We start from the raw sequence: 19,221 nt of genomic DNA on the forward strand, positions 1-19,221 counted from the left end.
TCTGACATATACTGATAAATGCTCTTCTTATCAATATATTTATAGAAAGAAAATTAGAATACTGAGTGTATTGGGAATTTTTTTTAATTTGTGAAACCTTGATTTAGAAAATATAATAGGAATTGAACTTTTGGGCTTGTCCAAGTAGTTATGGTATAGAGTATACATTTTAGCTTTGATTTTAAGTAATCAGGCTTTTGTTGTCCCAGTTTTACGGGTAGTACAGTCACTAATTTTGGCCAGTAGCCTATATTGTAAGCCTTCCATATCAAACAAGAGGAATTGGGAAGAGATTGAGGTTGTTTTGGAGCCTTAAAGGATCTATGAAAGCAATTTGAGTCTGTCCAATAAACAAACCTATGATATGTACTGATAAATGTTTGACATAAATTTGTTGGCCCCCAAAATTTGTACGCAATGTTTTTTTTTTAATATTCCTCTTACTGTAGATACATTTATTGAAAGAATATAAAGTATCAGCAAGATTTAAAAAAATTGTTTAACCTTGGTGTAGAAAATATATAGTAAAATGGGGTATTCTTGGGCTTGTCAAATTATTTACCATATTTAGGACACATTTCATCTTTGATTTAAGTTATCAGGCTTTTGCAGTCACTGAAGCCAGCCCTACTAGTGGTACAGTCACTAATTTTGGTTAGTAGCCTATAGTGTAAGCCTTTCATATCAAACAAGAGGAATTGGCAAAAGATTAAGGCTATTTTGAAGCCTTAATTTTTTGACAATCGTAGGTATATAATCTATTGTAGGTTTCTTTAGGTAAAATTCTAGTTTAGGAGCTTTTTGCTAACATGAAAAGGGGTTGGGTTATGAAAATTTCAGGGATGGAGGTACAGCCTAAAGTATGTCCTAGGAAAGTGTACAAATGCCCCTGTTTCTATCCCTCCCTCCCCAATATAAAGAACATTTTAATTAATTCTCTGCTCACATTTTATCCTGTATTTATGTTAAAAGTATCAATCTCTACTTACCTTGAAAATGTCCACTTTTTATATTTCAAAATTGTTTGCTATTTTATTCACAAAGTGACAGTTCCTATTGGCTGTCAGTTATATAATTGCTTGAGGGTCCATTTAAGAAATTGGCTATACTATATTATTTTTATCTTGAGATTCAATAATTACCTTCTGGTATCTTTTACTCATTTATTTTTTAGGTTGTAGCTGATTGAATGTAATTTAAATGTTGCAATAACACATCTAAAGCAGCCCCCCCTACCCAGGCCTAGAACTGCCACTGTATATTAATAAAAATTTTGCAATCAAATATATAGTATAACTATGTCATAGGAAGATGTTTTTGAATTGGTCCCCACCCCTCCATCCAAAAATAGTCACTGACTCTTGTAATATCTTAAAGGTGCTTAGAGCTAGAATAATAAGAACTTCAGGGCTGAATTTAATGCCTAAATTTTGTTTTCTAGAAGGTTTTTTTGAATCTTGCGTCTACAAGAAGATCAGGTTTTCCTACCAAGAAGAACAAGAAGAATACACTGGATTCACCTTTTAATCTTTTTATTTTGGTATCAATACAACAATTTTTTTTTTCTAGTCTAAATATATGAAAAATTCAAAACATAAAGCAGGTTATACCTAGCTATTCACAGCCTTGTATCTTCTTTTATGCCTTGCAACAAGTTCCTCCATAACAACTGTTTCATGCTCAATGGGTGGGGGAGCAACTGTTGTTGACATCGACGTTTCTGAGCTTTTGGCTAATTTTAAAGCTTCTTGAAAAATGTCTTCGGCATAAGCTTGGAATTATAAAATAAGTTACTAACAAGTAGAGTATACGAGGTAATTTTTTTTAGAAAATGATTTTTGTATGGTTCTAACTTACTTTTATTCTAATACTTTCTGCCTCTCTTGAAATCAGATAATGCAGAGATTTTTTGCAGTCTAGGTACCTTTTATGATCATTTTCTCTTATGATATTCCACAAAAAACTAAAATTTCAATGTAACACTCAATTTTTTTTTATTTAGAAAAATGTAAATAAGTAGAAATCACAAAAAAATAATGAATTTTAATTGTCAAGACACTTTTAAATTATATATGAAGCATATCATTTTTTTTAATGCTAATATTTAATTGCAAATCATATTGTAAATTTAGATGGATAAATGCATTTATCAGAATAGAGGCACTTGGACTTCTTTAGTGAGATCCCTTACCACCTTTGAATGAGTGGTGAATTCCCATTTAGGGAAAGCTCACAATTTTCTTGCGAATTTCAAAAGGGTCCCAGAATCTCATAAAAAAGGAATAATGTTTACCAAAACTCGCTGACTCAGATACAGAATAGATGCGCTGCTCTCCATTGCGAAGTTTTGAATATTTCCTTTTGTAGATTGGTCCTCAAACTCATCCAAAAGAACAGGATTTTCTGCATTTTCATTTTGATGCATTGCAGCAATGGCAGTCCTTAAATAAAAAATTTAATGAGCAATATGTGTTTTATCAAACAGTTTGTGGTAATAAACTGTACATAAGGAGCGACCCGGCTCAATAGTAACCAAAACTCTAAAAAACGGAATTTTGATACTAATAGATACATCAAAAGAATCAAATTTTTATGCTGATTTCAAATATGTAAGTTTCATCAAAATTTGTTCTACCAATCAAAACTTACGCGCCTGAGAAAATTTGCCTGATTATTGAAAAATAAGGGGAAACATCCCCTAAAAGTTATAGAACCTTAATGAAAATCAATTTTTTCAGTCAGTGATTTAATAATTTAAGTTATTCGTTCACTAATTGTGTCTGCTGTTTTCTTTCTATTTTTCTTTACTCCATTATTTATTGTCTTTGTAATGTTAAATATAGGCAATAAAATTCATTCATTCAAAAAACTTGAGTTAAACTAGGCTGAAATTGGTTGCATACGAAAAGTTCTTGTTTCTAATTCAAAATATATACATTTTAGCTGATGTAGTTTTATTAAAAAAAAACTTTTTTAGATAATCAATTTGTAACGAATCATTGAAAAATAGCATTAAATCTCTAGAATTAACCTGTTTGACAAATGACTAATTTCGCAAAAGCTCAGGACCTGAGCAAATGTTTATAAACTGAAATTCCCAACATTTGGCAATCTACATTTTGTTTACTAGATAAAACCATTTTTTTTTAATTTCAGTAACAAAAAAATATTAACTTTGCATAATGAACACTTAGTAGAATACAGTAGAACACTTAGTAGAATACATACTAAAAATATTTGTCATACTTTACCTACAATACATTCCCAAGTAAGAGAAAAAAAATGCTGTTTGGTGGCAAAATTGTTCAAATTTGAATGGAACATCTCCAGTTGCGATGTTCTACCCCCAGCAGTTGACAGCATTTTAAATGTCTTCTCTCTTGCCTTTCCAATGCAGACTGATTGGAGGTTTAATTCAGCCTCTGAAAAGCGAGGAATATAGTCCCTCAAAAGTGGAGAAGGGTGAAGGCATCTTGGGAACAGGGGATCATCATGGACGTGAACCCCACATACATGATTGGTCATGCTAACCCATTTTGCCCACATTTCATCTGGAGACGAGGAGGAAAAGCAACACCAATGAACATGATTGATGATGCTCCTAAAAATGAAAATTATATTAATATAACTAAAGGCAAAAGAAACAAAGCTTCAAGATTGCCAAGACATTTTAAATGTGCAACAAAAAAATAAGTATAAAATATAAATTACAAATGTAAGTAAGGCATTAGAGGGAGGGGGGGACGAAACAAAAATTACCGACAAGTTTTCCACAGCTGTTAATCCCCCCTCCTTCAGTTGTGTTGGAAATAATAAGATAATATCCCCAAGTTTTCCTACAATTGGGAACTGTCCATCTATGTATACAGGCATCCTTACCTGCACATATAGAGTAGGAGAGGGTGGTTCCCTCTAGAAATTAATCCAAAATACCTTAAATTGCCGCTTGGAGCCAATTTAAGGATTTTCCATCCTATTAATGCTCCGTGATGACATCTAATGGTTGTTTTTTTGTTGTTTGTCGTGATTCACTTGTTAAATTGAGGTTGTAGACTCAGCAGCGTCCCAGGTGTAGAGGAACTCCTGCTGTTGCCAATCTTCATCAAGTCTTTGCTTGAAAGCAATCCTCGAGTCTGCAGACACCATGTCTTCAGAGAGCTGATTCCACAAGTTGGTTATTCGTTGGCTGAAGAAATGGCTTCTCTCTCGGATAGAAGAGTGCTTCTTGAAAATTTTCATTGAATTTCTTCTTGTCACAAGACGTTCTGGGGGAGCAAGGAGACCAGGAAGAGTATTTTTTGAAATGACTTTGTGGGTTAGAATCATGTCGCCTCGCTTTCTCCGGTACGTGAGAGTAGGGAGCTTCAGATGATGCAAAAGCTCTTCATATGGCACTTGTTTGAGGCCATCAACCATCTTAGTTGCTCTTCTCTGTACTTTTTCTAGTATTTCCCTGTCCTTCTTAAAATAGGGGGACGCCAGGGACATTCCAATCTCAAGGCGTGACCGAACCAGTGCCTTGTAGAGCTTCATAAATACTTTAGGACACTGGCTAGAGATAGTTCTTTTAATAAGTCCAAGGGATTGGAAGGCAGAAGAAGATACAGATTTTGCATGGGTACTGAAACTCAGCCAATGATCAACAACAATGACTCCAAGATCTCTTTCTTCAGTAACTGCAGAGAGGGGGTTACCTTGGAGATGGTACTGCTGATGTGGATTATGTTTGCCAAAATGAATGAATGACATTTTTCAGCATTAAAGGAGAGGAGCCATTTATCAGCCCAGCTTCAAAGAATATCAAGGTCCGTTTGTATAGATTGGAGATCAGATGGTATAGCAGCTTTGCCAACAAGTTTTGAGTCATCAGCATAAAGTGTGTGGAGGTTCGAAAGAAGGTTTGGTGCATAATTAATATAAAAAGTGAAGAGACTTGGTCCAAGGATGGTCCCCTTGGGAACGCCACTTAACACAGTTATGGATGACGATAAATGAGGAACACCTTGAGAATCATAGACCCTGACGGCTTGTGTTCTTTCTGATAGGAAACTCTGTATCCACTGCACAGTAACACCATCAACAGCTACTGCCTTCAGTTTGGCGATAAGGAATTCATGACATACCCTGTCGAAAGCTTTTGAGAGGTCCAGGAGCACCATATCAACAGAAAATCCTCGATTCAGCAGTGATGTTACATACTCGTATGTCTGTATTAGGTTAGTGTCCACGGATCTACCAGATCTGAAGCCATGTTGAGAAAGAGTTAGTATGTTGTTAGTTTAAAAGTGCTGAATGAGAGCTCTATTTACAAATCTCTCGAATACCTTTACAACTGCAGAAGTGATGCTGATGGGATAGTAATTTTCACCACAATCGGCCTTTTTTGTGGATTGGTGTGACATGTAACATTTTCCAATCTGTAGGTAGCTCTCTATTTTTTAGGGACAGCTGGAAGAGTCTTCACAGAGGAGAAGCGAGGACATTTCTACACTCTTGAAGAAGCCTCAAGGTCCCGTCAGGTCCTTCGGATTTGTTAACATCGAGTTTATCGAGACTAGATAAGACCATTTCTTCAGTAACTAACAGGCTAGGCATTGGGGTAGATACAGAATGTGATGGTGCTGCAGGGATGGTTGGACAAGACTGGGTGGTGAAAGCGGAGGCAAACTGGACATTTAGTAAATTAGCTTTATCTATCGGCGACAAGCGCATTACCACACTATGTTTGAGGTCAGGAATGGTGTGACGGTTAGGACTTTTAGCAGAAACATGCCTCCAGAAGGATTTGGGGTTTGCCTTGATATCAGTGGCAAGCTTCTCCTCATATTCAGACTTCAGTTTCCTAACTGAGTCCGAGACGAGATTCTGAGCCTTCGCATACCTTAGCCAATTTTCCTGTGTTTTTTTTCTTTTTGTACCTTTTCCAAGCTATGTCTTTCCTATTGATAGACCTTTCTATGTCCTTTGTGAGAAAAGGAAGCGTTTTTGGTTGTCTTTAATAAATAATACAAGAGTGCTTCTGTTCTGTTGAAAGGAGAGTTTCCTTGACATTCAACCATGACGTATTGATATCAGAAGTAATGAGCTCTGACCAATTTATTGATACCAATTCCCGCTATATTTCATGATGGTCAATAAAAGTTTGAGGGCGCAAGTTAGTTTGAAGACGACTATTCATAGACAGCACAGAGAAGATAACTGAGTGGTCGCTGTTACCAATTGGAGGAAGAAATTCATTTCTGATGAGAGAGTCTGGGTCACTCAGAATTACATGATCCAACAAGGAAGGGTTCTGGTCACCACGGTGCCTTGTGGGTTTTTCAACCGTTCGGTGAAGGAAATTGTCACATAAACAAGACACAAATGGTGAATCCCCACCGCCAGATGCCGGATAACCAAGTCCATCCACCCACTCAACCGACGAGAAATTAAAATAGCCAATTATTATCAAATCAGATGCAGCCGTTTGTGATACCAAGGAAGCCATTCCATCAATAATTTTTTTAAGTGATGATTCACATTCTTCAAGACTGGGTGCGGTAGGGCTTCTGTAAATACACCCAATACAGACTTTTTTGTCATGAAGATTAATATCAAGCCATACACTTTCAACCCAAGTTACATTAAAAATAGGAAGGTTGATAACACTAACCTGTAAGCCTTCTCTGACGTAGACACCAACTCCTCTTCTGAAGTTTGGCTGTCCTAGATTAGTAAAGCACTGAAATCCAGATATCTGCAGTGAACTCTCAGTAGAAGGAACTACAGTATACTTTGGCAGAATCCCCACCAAACCGGCAATATCTGCTGCCTCTTCTTTTAAGAGCACTTGGGATTCCAGAAGCTTGTTTGTAAGAGAGTCAACATTGCTCGAGATGACACGCAGGGTGTTATTTTTCCGAGACTTTTGTGACATGCCGTCTAGCAGCAGAGGTCCAGGAGCTGCAACTGCGATAGACACAGGTGGCGTGGAAGTAAGTTCAGAAACGGCATTTACGAAACTCGAATTACTCGAGCTATCACATGACAAAAAAAGTTCACTATGTAATTGACTAAGTTCATTTTCTGTAGAGGATACGCTTATATCAACACTTGAAGTATTATGAAACAAAAAAGATAACTGCAAGAAAACAGGGCTATTTACAGGTGAGGGACAAACTGTTAGATTTCCATCGCGGACTGGTTTGAGGCTGGCGTTGGAGTTTTCCAACCGCGATGAACAGCTACGTTTTTTTACACTATTTGTCCTTTGAAGATGATGAGATCTGTTTCGCCAGTGTTTTTTCGCCTCTTTAGCTCATCTACAAGAGCTTTACGTTTGTTATGCTCTACCTTTGAAGCATCACCACAAAACTGAATGTCTTCGCGGAGTTCACGAGAACGGTTGATGATTGTCCTTTTGATGTCAAAACTTGGTACAGAGAAGAGGACAGGAGGCGGGCGCGCACTTGCAGACTGTGGGTTTGCAGGGGTGGGTAGTCTTCTCACATTTGTAATACGTATGTCCTGAAGTTTATACTTCTGGCTGAGGTACTACTGGATGTAGAGCTGTTCGTTCGGTTGTGATGAGATACCATACGCAACTATATTAAGAGCTCTGCGCTGCCTATCCCGCTCTTCAGCGAAAAGGCGCTGGACCTCACTGTTGCGAAAAATCATTTTTTATGCTAGCAGTCTCTTGTTGAACAAGGGTCTGAATCTCAGCACGCACATCAGAGATTGAGCATTTATCGGCAGCCTGATGTTCAAGAGCGGACACCTGTGCTTTAATATCACTGATTGACTTAGAAATTTCAGCTTTCAATGTAGTTTCAAGGTTTCTTACTGAGGACTGCACAATATCTTGTATAACAGCCTGGGAAGGGATTTTGTCAATGATGTTGCTCTTCATATTGTTTATTGTAGCTTCAACGATAATCTTCATGCTAGGGTTCTGACTAGAACTGCTTGAAGTCGTACCAGAGTGTTTACAGATCGGACATTTTATGCAAACTTCGACCCGTCGAGAGATTTTTGTGATCAATACATATTCAGACTCAGGCATATCCATACAGTCAATACATTTCCACTTCTCACATCCATTGCAGAGAATTGCAGAAGAGTCATCATCAAGATCCGTCTCACACGCCAAACACTTATCACATCCTTTTTTGGGGCTGATATGAATTCTTTTTGAACCCCCTCTAGGTGTTGCGTCCATATTATGAGTCGGCTGTTTTGGTGGCATTATTTGGTCAGTATTAATGTATCCTTTTTTTTCACTGATTTTTTCTGAACAGACTGGTCACTTTTCAGTGTTTAAAAGTTCTGCCTGCAGAATTTATTAAATTTATTCAATTGCACTTAATTTTCAACCACATTGTATAGCATCATTGTCATCACTGACTGATGAAGCAAAAAATTAACTTACTTCAATGTCCATGTAAGTCAAATAAAACACTTAGAAGGGCAACTTTAAATGTCACTGTAGGTTAATATACTTATCAAAATATCACAAAATATGTAGGAAAATGTCTTTAACATATAAATTGGGCTTATAATCCTTTTTTCAACTTAATCAGGGAACAAACCAAACAGGTTCAGGCTATATGCTAGGCCTATCAAAGCTAGGCTACTACCTGAAAGAAGATCTCTTCTAAAAAAAAAATCAACTATAACCAACAAAACAAAGAAAAATACTTCACTTATTTACTCAAATTGGTTTATTAACTCAATTTAGTAGGTTATGAAGTATAGGCTAAGTGTTGATATTTTTTGTAGCTAATTGTTTGTTTAAACAAGGATGATTATGATGGTACTATGAATCATCTGTTGAAGAAAAGAGCGCTATCTATCCATTTAGAATAGTTAGAATAACTATCCAGTTAGAATAAAGTCTAGTTTAATAGATGGCAGGACACTATGGCGAATGAGGTACCCTATATCCAGGCAATGGATAAATATTTTATTTTCCAGTCAATTTCTTATGATAGATAAGACTTTTCTGAACACATTGATATAACTTTATACATAAATAGAATACTTGGTCACACAAAAAAAGCAGTGATTTTGTATTATTAAAAATTTAGCCTCTGTGCCAATACTTCATCACTCAAAGGTACTAAGGTACTATCCCCTGGCAAAATTGAAACATTATGTCCTAAAATGAACATTAATTTAGATACAAAGATTGATAATGCTTCAAACAATAGAAGATAATATTGGAATAGGGGAAGGCAAAATGAAAAAACAGTTTAGGTGTCTACAAGACACTGCAAACGAGATTTTTAAAATAGGAATTGCAAATACCAAAAGTTCACGCTTTGGGGGAGCCAAAATAAAGAATAGTAGCCTAAAATAAAATTTCCAACTTGAAAGAGGGAGTCCTTCAGGGATGGGAACAATCCTCCCCTTGGTTTCCTTATAAGCTTAAGGAGGGGCATTAGGAAAAATTTTTAAAGAGAGTGCTAAACCGTATTTACAAATAAATTAGTAGTCAAGTACAAATTATTGATAATCAGGTAAATAAATGATCAAATCCGTTAATAAATATACAGAATTAGACAGTCTCATTATCTCATACAGAATCTAATCAAGCATTTGGTTACTCAAAGACTTTGCCAATGTGTGAAGAATGGAGTAAAAAAAAGGAAACACAACCAAAACATATAAATCATACTCTATCCAAGATTTTATGCTATGACATCCTCTCTTTCGACTTGTTGCTGTAAGTTTCTTTCTTAAATTCTTTGTATAGTGCCATATGTCAAGTGATTGCTTGATATCACTATTTTCTGCCATGAATTTGATAATTACTAAGTTTTGGTCAGTGTTCACTTCACCAATGTCTACGCCCATTGCCAGTAATTTTTGCAATCCTCTCACAAATCCTTCTTTTTCCATTACTGGAGAAGACGACGATTCATTTTTCTGAAAAAGACCAATATTGTTACACAAGTAAAAATTCTATAGAAGAGATTTAGATCTATACATTTGCTATCTACCAGGATTTTAAATAAACTGGCAAAACTATGATGTCTTCTCTTAAGTCATTTTTGGGTTTATTTGCAAGATTTGCTTTAATTTTATACCATTGAACTTGAGATTTACTAGTACTTAATCAGTCTTAAAACATTAAAATTCTTTTTATTTTATTTAGTAAAATATGAGATATTTATTTGAAAGTTCATTCTGTTAATTCTTTTATCGTTTTACTGGTATGTCGTTTCACATCAAGGGAGAGTTTTTGACAAAATATGCTTTAGATAGAGAAGAAAAATGTATGAAATTAACAAACAATATCCATGATTCCTGAATTACTTTACCTGGATAAATTCAAAATCTAGAATTTTTCCATTGGACAAATCCATAAAGGTTACAGAGCAGTATGTAGCACAGTGATCTGGAGAGTCAAAGCAACCATCAGCTCCCACAATTACTTTTTTCCTGTCCCCTCATATTCTTCCAGTAATTTAATTTGGTAGTCTTTTGTCCAAACGTTTTCAACAGCAAGGAATAAATATAGGCTTTGGTGATTAAAGTATGTCCTCATACTGAAAACAGCACATTCCATAATGTTGAACATTTTAATAATTTTACTTGGACTTGACCCAGTTGATAGCACTGCTGATGACAAAGCTAGGTCAACAGACCATATTTTATTGCTAGCTTCAATTTTGTTTTGGCCATGCCTCCACCTAAGACAAAATTTATGAAATAGTAAGAAAGAAAAGGTATTTTTAACGAAAAATACTTAAAAGGCTTCCTAAGAAAATGCTGAATAAATAGAGCATACGAATGTCAACCCCGAGTTTCAAATTGGTATTTCAACAGGTTCCAGATTAAAGAAACCTCGGTTGAATATGGTAGCTGAAAACGGTTTGTATTGAATTCAGAGTTGTGAAAACGCATTATGTAGAGCTGGGTGTCAACCCGTGTTAGAATCTGCTGCTTCAAAGCAAGGCTCAATACATGTACTAATAAACCATTACCTATACAATACTAATATATACAAAATAAGTTAGTTTATTCCATCACAAGCTTCACTTTCTGTGCATACAGTTTGTGTTCTAATTTAGAAATGATACATTTTTAGTTATTGTAATTGATCAGAAATTTAATTATAAATGAGTGGAATCAGTCTTTTGTGTAAACTTCAAATTTGGAGTTCCAGGGGTGGAATATTTTCTGATGTTTGAAAGCAAAAACTGGTTCAGAAACCAAGTTTCTAGGATTTTCAACAATGCATGCGTTCCATGCTGTCTTTGGGAAAGATAATTTCTTTCCGAGTAACAAAAAAAAAGGAAAATTTGTTTACAGGTTTTTTGACAATATTATTATTTTATTTTAGTTAAAACACCAGTATTCTTACAAGCCCTTAAATTTGATATTTTTCACCAATGAAACAGATTAAATTAAATTTCTATAGGCATAAAAAAAAGTTGGGTTTGTAAACAGAAATCCAAAAATATATATATATATTAATGCTTACCATTCGCCACAATTGCCACCACAAACTAGTTGAAAGATAATAGCAGAACCATTTGAGACGCTTTTCTGTATATGCACCAAGTTGTTTTTGCATTGTCTGCAAGTTATGTGTGAGAACAGCTCAACAAGAACAGATGACTCAATAATGGAAAACCATTGCAGATTGACTTCAATGCCATCACTATAATGATTGAGATTCATAGGAACTTCTACACAGAAGGGGAGTGACTCTACGTCAGTATGTATATAAATATAGGCCTACTGCCAATGTTAGGATTATTAAAATGCATCCCAATGAATTTTGACTTCTTATCCTCCACAAAAAACTCAGTGGTTTTCCCTTAAGGATCAGATGAAAGTACCTATTCTTTAAGTGTACATAAATGTAAATTCATATATGAAGGAAGATCTGATGTATTGGCAAGTTGATATTTAGGTCTAGACTTCTCCAAAATCTGTATGAGTATTTTGGGACCCCTCTTGGAGGAAGAGGGCACTCCTTGGATCAGGTATGTTCACAAACATATCAGTAATATTAGAAAAATTTGTAAATACAGAGGCATATAAAAGAATGTACTGCTTATTGGTGCAAGAGTAAATCAAATATATAAATCCTTTATGCTCTAAAGACCTATTAGAGAAAGTTGACACATATATTCCATATGTTATAAGTGCTTGCAAAAACATTTTACAGATGTAGGATGACAGATTGCCAAAATTGTACTTCTTGGCCATCCATCTGTGGACAAACAAAAAGTCGTCCCTAAATGAGTTGGGAAGAGATGATTAAGAAAAAACTCCTTCAATTCAAAATCGCCAAATTTCAATAAAGTTTGTTGCTGCTTTTATAATTCCCAATAAAAAGAAAAGGAGAATTGAACAGTCAACTGTCATAAGATATTTCAAAACAAATTATGTAAAGCACCTTCAATGGAAATAGAAATATGTCAGCTTTCCAGAATAATTCATTGCTGTATTTTTTAACTAGCTTAATAGCTTTTTTCATCATAAGTAACTATCAGCTTTAAAAAAATATGTCTTCACTAGGCATTTACCTTGTAAATGTAGTTTCATGATCATCCCCAGAGGTATTAGGTATCTCTCCAAGTGAATGATCTGAATCATCATTGTTGCTAAACGAGAATACTGGAGCTGAAAATGAAGAGGTAGGATGGTGTATTTTATGGCTAGAGGAAGGCGTACTTGTGAGAAACAAGGCTCTTTGTGGGGAAGTAGCTGATGAGACTTTCCCTCTATGGCCAAATTGCACTGGGCTCCTTTTTCCAACCTAAAAAAAAGCATTGAAACCTTTTCAAACCCACATTAATAATTAAAAGAATAAATTAAGAAAATCATCCTATAAAAATTTTAATGACCAAGCTTATTTTCCAAGATCATTTCAAAAGGATTTATGCATAAGCAGCTAATAGTCTTAATGAATATTTTGGAGTTGGCAAAATCAATGTAGTATTAAAGGAAACAAAACCCTATAAAACAATGACAAATGTTTTCAATAAAATTTGTCAAAAGACTTAAAAGCTAAAAATCTTATAAAAAAGAGAAATCAATGTTGGTGCAAGTTATAATCAAAACAGAGAGCAAAAAAGAAATAAGGAGTTAAAGTAATTTTATAGACATTTACAAAGAAGAATACAATACAGAAAATAAATTGCCTTGTATGTAGGTTGTCTCCTTAAAGTAGAAGCAACAGTTGGCAAATTTTCTATGCAGGTTTTTTCCCTACCACCTGATGTAGAAGGACCAGAAGAGACATCAATCACTGCATGGGAAACTGTAGATTCCAAGTTCACATCAGGGTTAGCTGTGGTGCAACTATGTGAAGAAGCAGCATGTCTACTTCTACAAATACACGATAATTAATTTACACATCAATGATGTAAAAATATGGGCCAGTATACCAAAAAAAAAAAAAAAAATAGATGCAGAGAAACACGAGACAGTCAGTCCATCTTGTAGAACCATAGAAATGCCTTGTAAATATATTTTATTCACAAAATAGAAAGATGTCTGTAAACCCCTTTCACAACTGAATTATAGAATGATTAAATTCTGAAAGAACTCAAATTTGTAATACCGAGTTAAAAATTTAATATGCAAGAATGACCAGCATAATTTGAAACTTATCCTTGCTTGAAAAGCTACCAGTAACTTTATTAAGTTGCAACCCAGGAGGAAACCTTGGATACAAAAGTACGAAAAGAGCTGTTTTCTCTCCTCCATAAAACTTTCATAAAAATAACTTGCATATCTTTATCCTTTTAGCTAGATCATATGCTCTTTTGGTCAAATGGGAGTAAGAGTGAAGAAGTCACAGTGCAAAAAAGTGCATTTTGGAGCCAATTTTTCCAGCAATGATGTTTTCAATAATGTCAATGCTGTGCCTCTTTCTTGCAAATATAACTAAGATAGGGAAAAGTCTCTCATACTAGATATTTACTGAAATTGGGGTTGAGTATAGTCTTTTTTTCATTCCTTCTTCAACTACTTTCTTATTTGGAAAATTTAGAAAAGTAAAACTTTTTTCTAATAATGGTACTTGGCTAGAATTAGAGTCCAGCTCACTGCAAGGGATACTTAATGCAACAGAAGTACATGCTAGACTCTAGTAAAAACTAAGCTTAAGGGCTAGGCACACGTAGCTGATTTTGGGAACTGATTTCAGCAAGTTGTATTCCATGTCAAGAGGTTCTAATTAATGATGGTAAAAGCCAGGGCTTAGTGATGGTTTTTTGGTGATTAATTATCATTAATTACGTTCTAGACAAGGAATGTACTAGGGCTTTAGAGCTTAAAGCATCTAATTAATCGTATTTAATGATTATTGTAAATTAATCGTAATTAATGATGATTAATCACTGAAAAACGTCACTAAGCCCGCCTCTTTGCATCATTAATTAGAATCACTCAACATGGAATATACCCTTGCTGAAATCGGTTCCCAAAATCAGCTACGTATACCTAGCCCTTTCAACTTTTATATATCAAATATTGAGATACTAGCAGCAGAGTTTGGTTGATGACATGTACAAAAAAATATATAAAAATAAAAATGTAGAGCACATACTCTTTAGTGAGGAAGCCCAACAAAACCTTCAACTCAATCCCCTAAGCATGAAACAAATCAGAGTAGACTTAACAGCAATGTAAATGCAGACATAGTCATTAACACAGAGCAAAAGTCCCCCAACCTGCCTTTAATTGAAATATTTATTTATCTCCATGCACATTTAATCTGCCATCCCTTTTTACTTGACAAACACAAATTTTAGCAAAAAGAAAAGAATGTAGGTAAACACACCAATTTGCAGAAAAAAATTAAATGAGGGATTTTTTTCAGGAAGGGGGGGGCAATAATAAATAAAAACTAGGGGGGGGGCATGAAATAAAAAACAAACTTTATTCAATAATTTAAATAAGAATAGCCCACAAATTCAGGAAAACTTAGGGAAGCTGGACCCAGCAGTCCTTCTGTGTAGAGTGCTATAGGCTGAGATGCAGTACATAGTGGGTGAGCTTCGAATCATAGATAACCACAAGTCTCATGTCTCCTTATAAGTTGTGCAGTTTGCAAAAGATTCAGGCATCACACTACTTACCATTCCCCCTTACTGCAGCCACAAGGTCTAGCTGTTAATATGTACTTTCCCTTCAAATGTCAATGCAATGAAGTTGTAGATAACTGAATGTTGTCTAATCCTGGAAGAGCTTGACAATATATGACAAGGCTTCTCTTAAAATCATAAGGGGCATTGAGAAACCTGGACTATGGCCCTACAATCCTGAAATTTTCACAGAAGAAGATTTTCTTACCTCTTTTGTCACTGACAGGCTTGCTCCCCCTAATCTTGATGGACCTGGCCCAATTAGCCCTGCAAATAACATCCTAGGTTTGCCAGAAGACCCTGAAGTTGAGGTGAACAATGAAGAAGCTTAGAGCCCATCTGCCTATTTCAGAACTCAGAAGTCCTATTTCAAATTAAGAACTTGAATTTCAATATTGAAACTCTTTTCAGTAGTAAACACCTTTTTTTCCAGCAACTATAAAGCATTTGCCATAATATTAATTCAAGAAAAGAGCACCCTCTACTAAAAATATTAAGATTACAGTATATATAATGTGGGCTATATATTTCTCCATTAGGGGGAAGGGGTGTAAAGTAAAGCAATGTAGGTCATATGAGTCATATAAGTAAATACTTTAGAATAGTTTCCATCTATAAACAGTTTTAATTGCATTGTAAAAAGTAACCTACTTAAACTTATGGGATCAAATAGGAAAAAGAATATGGTAATTATGTACCAAGATTTCCATTCTGAGCAAAGCACTATAATACCAAACATTATGACCATGTGATTTCCAAATATAATGGTTGAGCACTGAACTCCATTCAGTGCTTTCCAAATATAATGGTTGCTACCATGACAGTTGTATCCTAGCCCCCCCCCCCCTCAAAGAGGTAAGATAGGCTATATTCCTTGCCAGTATATAAAAGTTTTATTCTTTTTGAATTGTCTTTATGAACCAGTTGTGGAATAATAAACACAAATTATAATGGTAAGTCCACAGAAGCTACATATTTTGTACCTTAAATAGCCTAGGGTCATATTTTGCTTCACTACTGTGAGAGGGGGGGTGCTGGGACACAATTATGACAGCAGTGCTATTATATTTGGAAATAGTATTGTAGGCCTATAGCAAATCTAATGGTATATATATTTTTTTTTGCTTCTGATTTCTGTCCTAAAAGCAACCTTAACCAATTATTCAACACCCCAGAAAGAAGTTTTTAAGTCTTCAAAGCCTAGCATACAAAGTTAGAAGATAGGCAAATTTCGTATGTCTAATTTTGGTTTGCATCCACTTCTCTTGAATTCAAGCTTTTTACAATGCAATTAAAACTGTTTATAGATGGAAACTATTCCAAAGTATTTACTTATATCACTCCTATGACCTACATTGCTTTACTTTACACCCCTTCCCCCCTAATGGAGAAATATATAGCCCACATTATATATACTGTAATCTTAATATTTTTAGTAGAGGGTGCTCTTTTCTTGAATTAATATAATGGCAAATGCTTTATAGTTGCTGGAAAAAAAGGTGTTTACTATTGAAAAGAGTTTCAATATTGAAATTCGAGTTCTTAATTTGAAATAGGACTTCTGAGTTCTGAAATAGGCAGATGGGCTCTAAGCTTCTTCATTGTTCACCTCAACTTCAGGGTCTTCTGGCAAACCTAGGATGTTATTTGCAGGGCTAATTGGGCCAGGTCCATCAAGATTAGGGGGAGCAAGCCTGTCAGTGACAAAAGAGGTAAGAAAATCATCTTCTGTGAAGATTTCAGGATTGTAGGGCCATATTCCAGGTTTCTCAATGCCCCTTATGATTTTAAGAGAAGCCTTGTCATATATTGTCAAGCTCTTCCAGGATTAGACAACATTCAGTTATCTACAACTTCATTGCATTGACATTTGAAGGGAAAGTACATATTAACATCTAACAGCTAGACCTTGTGGCTGCAGTAAGGGGGAATGATAAGTAGTGTGATGCCTGAATCTTTTGCAAACTGCACAACTTATAAGGAGACATGAGACTTGTGGTTATCTATGATTTGAAGCTCACCCACTATGTACTGCATCTCAGCCTATAGCACTCTACTCTACACAGAAGGACTGCTGGTTCAAGCTTCCCTAAGTTTTCCTGAATTTGTGGGCCATTCTTATTTAAATTATTGAATAAAGTTTGTTTTTTATTCCTTGCCCCCCCCCCCCTAGTTTTTATTTATTATTGCCCCCCTCCTCGAAGAAAAAAATCCCTCATTTTAATTTTTTCTGCAAATTGGTGTGTTTACCTTCATTCTTTTCTTTTTGCTAAAATTTGTGTTTGTCAAGTAAAAAGTGATGGCAGATTAAATGTGCATGGAGATAAATAAATATTTCAATTAAAGGCTGGCTGGGGGACTTTTGCTCTGTGTTAATGACTATGTCTGCATTGACATTGCTGTTAAGTCTACTCTGATTTGTTTCATGCTTAGGGAATTGAGTTGAAGGTTTTGTTGGGCTTCCTCACTAAAGAGTATGTGCTCTGCATTTTATTTTTATATATTTTTTTGTACATGTCATCAACCAAACTCTGCTGCTAGTATCTCAATATTTGATATATAACTGTTGAAAGGGCTAGGTATACGTAGCTGATTTTGGGAACCGATTTCAGCAAGGGTATATTCCATGTTGAGTGATTCTAATTAATGATGCAAAGAGGCGGGCTTAGTGACGTTTTTAAGTGATTAATCATAATTAATTACGATTAATTTACGATAATCAATAAATACGATTAATTACATGCTTTAAGTTCTAAAGCCCTAGGCCTAGTACGTTCCTTGTCTAGAACGTAATTAATGATAATTAATCACCGAAAAACCATCACTAAGCCCTGCCTTTTCCACTTCTGTCAACCAATTCTAGGCCATCTTACCTGAGAAATGCAACACAGTCCAAGCCCTGTGGTCCACAATGCTGTTTTCTTAGGGAATTATTCACCTCCTTTGGACTAATAAAAACAGGCTCTGCGTTATGCCTCAAGATAAATTTGTCATTTTTTTCAACTTTAATAAAATCAGTCTTTTTAAAGTATAGGTAACATACTCGACTATAATTTTTCAAAACTAATTCTGGGTAAACCCTTTTAGCACTAAAATACCATCTTTCTGCTTTTGCCCTACCGACAGTCATATCAATGACTGCCAGAGTGGTCCCACACTCAGGAATTGCACACTTTCTATTTGCAGGCATCATCATCATCATCAAGGGTTTTGAGTTCCCCTTTGTGTTGAACACCTTGGGAACCAAATCTCTGTTTTATATATATCACTTCACATAACTTAAATGTTTTTATAGCGTCAAGTCTTTTCCAATTTCCTTAAAGAATTGAATTACAATTCTGACTATTTTCAGGTTGTCTTCTAAGTCATTCAGCCCTCCAAGAATGGAGTGCAAACTTATGGGGTCAAGCCTCCCTCTGAAGAAAGCATATATCTTGTCTCTTTGCTCCTGATACTCCTCGCAATCCAATATTAAATGTTCCACAGACTTTTCTTCCGAACAAGTCATGCAGTTGCTGTCTTCACCGTAAAATCTAGCTCTGTAGTTATTCGTGCCACAGTGACCTGACCTCAATCTGAACAGTAGGCGTCCTTTGTGTCTGCTAAGGTTTTTATAAATTGACTTTTCGAACTTCCAATGCAGCTTGCTTGTAACGAATAAATTGCCAGTCTGATCTCTCACATCCTCAAAGCTTTCTCGTAATACAGCTTTACGCACCCATTCCAATTGACTGATCACCATGGGGGTAGAGCAATTACGAATCATTCCTTCTGTGGCTGCATGTTTGGCTTTGCTATCTGCCAATTCATTTCTTATTATTCTCACATGTGATGGAACCCACCGCAATGCTACTCTCCTCGATTCCATCAACATTAACAACTTTGAATAACATTCAGCTATTTCTCCTGATTTGTACCGATCTGCCTGGAATGACTTAATGGCAGAAATCACAGCTTTAGAGTCAGAACATATCAATATGCCAAAATATTCCTCGTGCACTTCTGATAATGAAAACTCAAGTGCTTTTGCAAGAGCTACTGCCTCTGCTTGGAAAACTGATGCTTTACTGTGAAGTTTAAACTGTTTTGAAACCTTCATTTTAGGGACAACAAATGCAGCACCAACCAT

At 35.4% G+C, this 19,221-nt stretch overlaps 3 protein-coding genes across 4 annotated transcripts; all 3 read right to left on the minus strand.

Moving 5' to 3' along the window:
• Nucleotides 1–1,121: 1,121 nt before the first annotated feature.
• LOC148956226 (uncharacterized) lies at nt 1,122–15,586 on the minus strand. Of its 2 annotated transcripts, XM_089099721.1 has the most exons (6): nt 12,525–12,757; nt 11,471–11,650; nt 9,659–9,909; nt 3,252–3,601; nt 2,294–2,441; nt 1,122–1,771 (listed from the first exon to the last, which is right to left on the minus strand). In XM_089099721.1, the coding sequence occupies exons 2-5, from the start codon at nt 11,561–11,563 to the stop codon at nt 2,308–2,310; spliced, it is 828 nt and encodes a 275-aa protein (XP_088955847.1). In that variant the 5' UTR covers nt 11,564–11,650; nt 12,525–12,757; the 3' UTR covers nt 1,122–1,771; nt 2,294–2,307. The 2 variants fall into 2 exon arrangements, with proteins under 2 accessions (XP_088955847.1, XP_088955921.1); XM_089099795.1 differs by lacking the exons at nt 1,122–1,771; nt 2,294–2,441; nt 3,252–3,601 and adding exons at nt 13,143–13,329; nt 15,514–15,586 and having other exon boundaries at nt 9,776–9,909.
• On the minus strand, nt 6,960–8,395 carry LOC148956227 (uncharacterized). The gene has a single exon (XM_089094563.1). It carries the CDS (start codon nt 8,225–8,227, stop codon nt 7,640–7,642), a length of 588 nt encoding a protein of 195 aa, XP_088950689.1. The 5' UTR covers nt 8,228–8,395; the 3' UTR covers nt 6,960–7,639.
• A 2,795-nt stretch (nt 15,587–18,381) lies between the features above and the next one.
• LOC148956228 (uncharacterized) lies at nt 18,382–19,221 on the minus strand. The gene has a single exon (XM_089089943.1). It carries the CDS (start codon nt 19,219–19,221, stop codon nt 18,382–18,384), a length of 840 nt encoding a protein of 279 aa, XP_088946069.1.

The sequence above is a fragment of the Artemia sp. Qi Xiang Cuo genome, chromosome 1, assembly GCF_049724085.1.
Source record: "Artemia sp. Qi Xiang Cuo chromosome 1, ASM4972408v1, whole genome shotgun sequence".
Taxonomy (NCBI): Eukaryota; Metazoa; Arthropoda; class Branchiopoda; order Anostraca; family Artemiidae; genus Artemia; species Artemia sp. Qi Xiang Cuo.

Coding starts and splice junctions, on each gene's coding strand:
- LOC148956227 (XM_089094563.1), bottom strand. CDS start 8,227: ATGCCACCAAAACAGCCGACTCATAATATGGACGCAACACCTAGAGGG.
- LOC148956226 (XM_089099721.1), bottom strand. CDS start 11,563: ATGCAAAAACAACTTGGTGCATATACAGAAAAGCGTCTCAAATGGTTC. Junction 9,910..11,470: donor GGTGGCAATTGTGGCGAATG/GTAAGCATTAAT, acceptor GGTCTTTTTCAG/AAAAATGAATCGTCGTCTTC. Junction 2,442..3,251: donor TACTTGGGAATGTATTGTAG/GTAAAGTATGAC, acceptor TTTTTATTTAAG/GACTGCCATTGCTGCAATGC.
- LOC148956228 (XM_089089943.1), bottom strand. CDS start 19,221: ATGGTTGGTGCTGCATTTGTTGTCCCTAAAATGAAGGTTTCAAAACAG.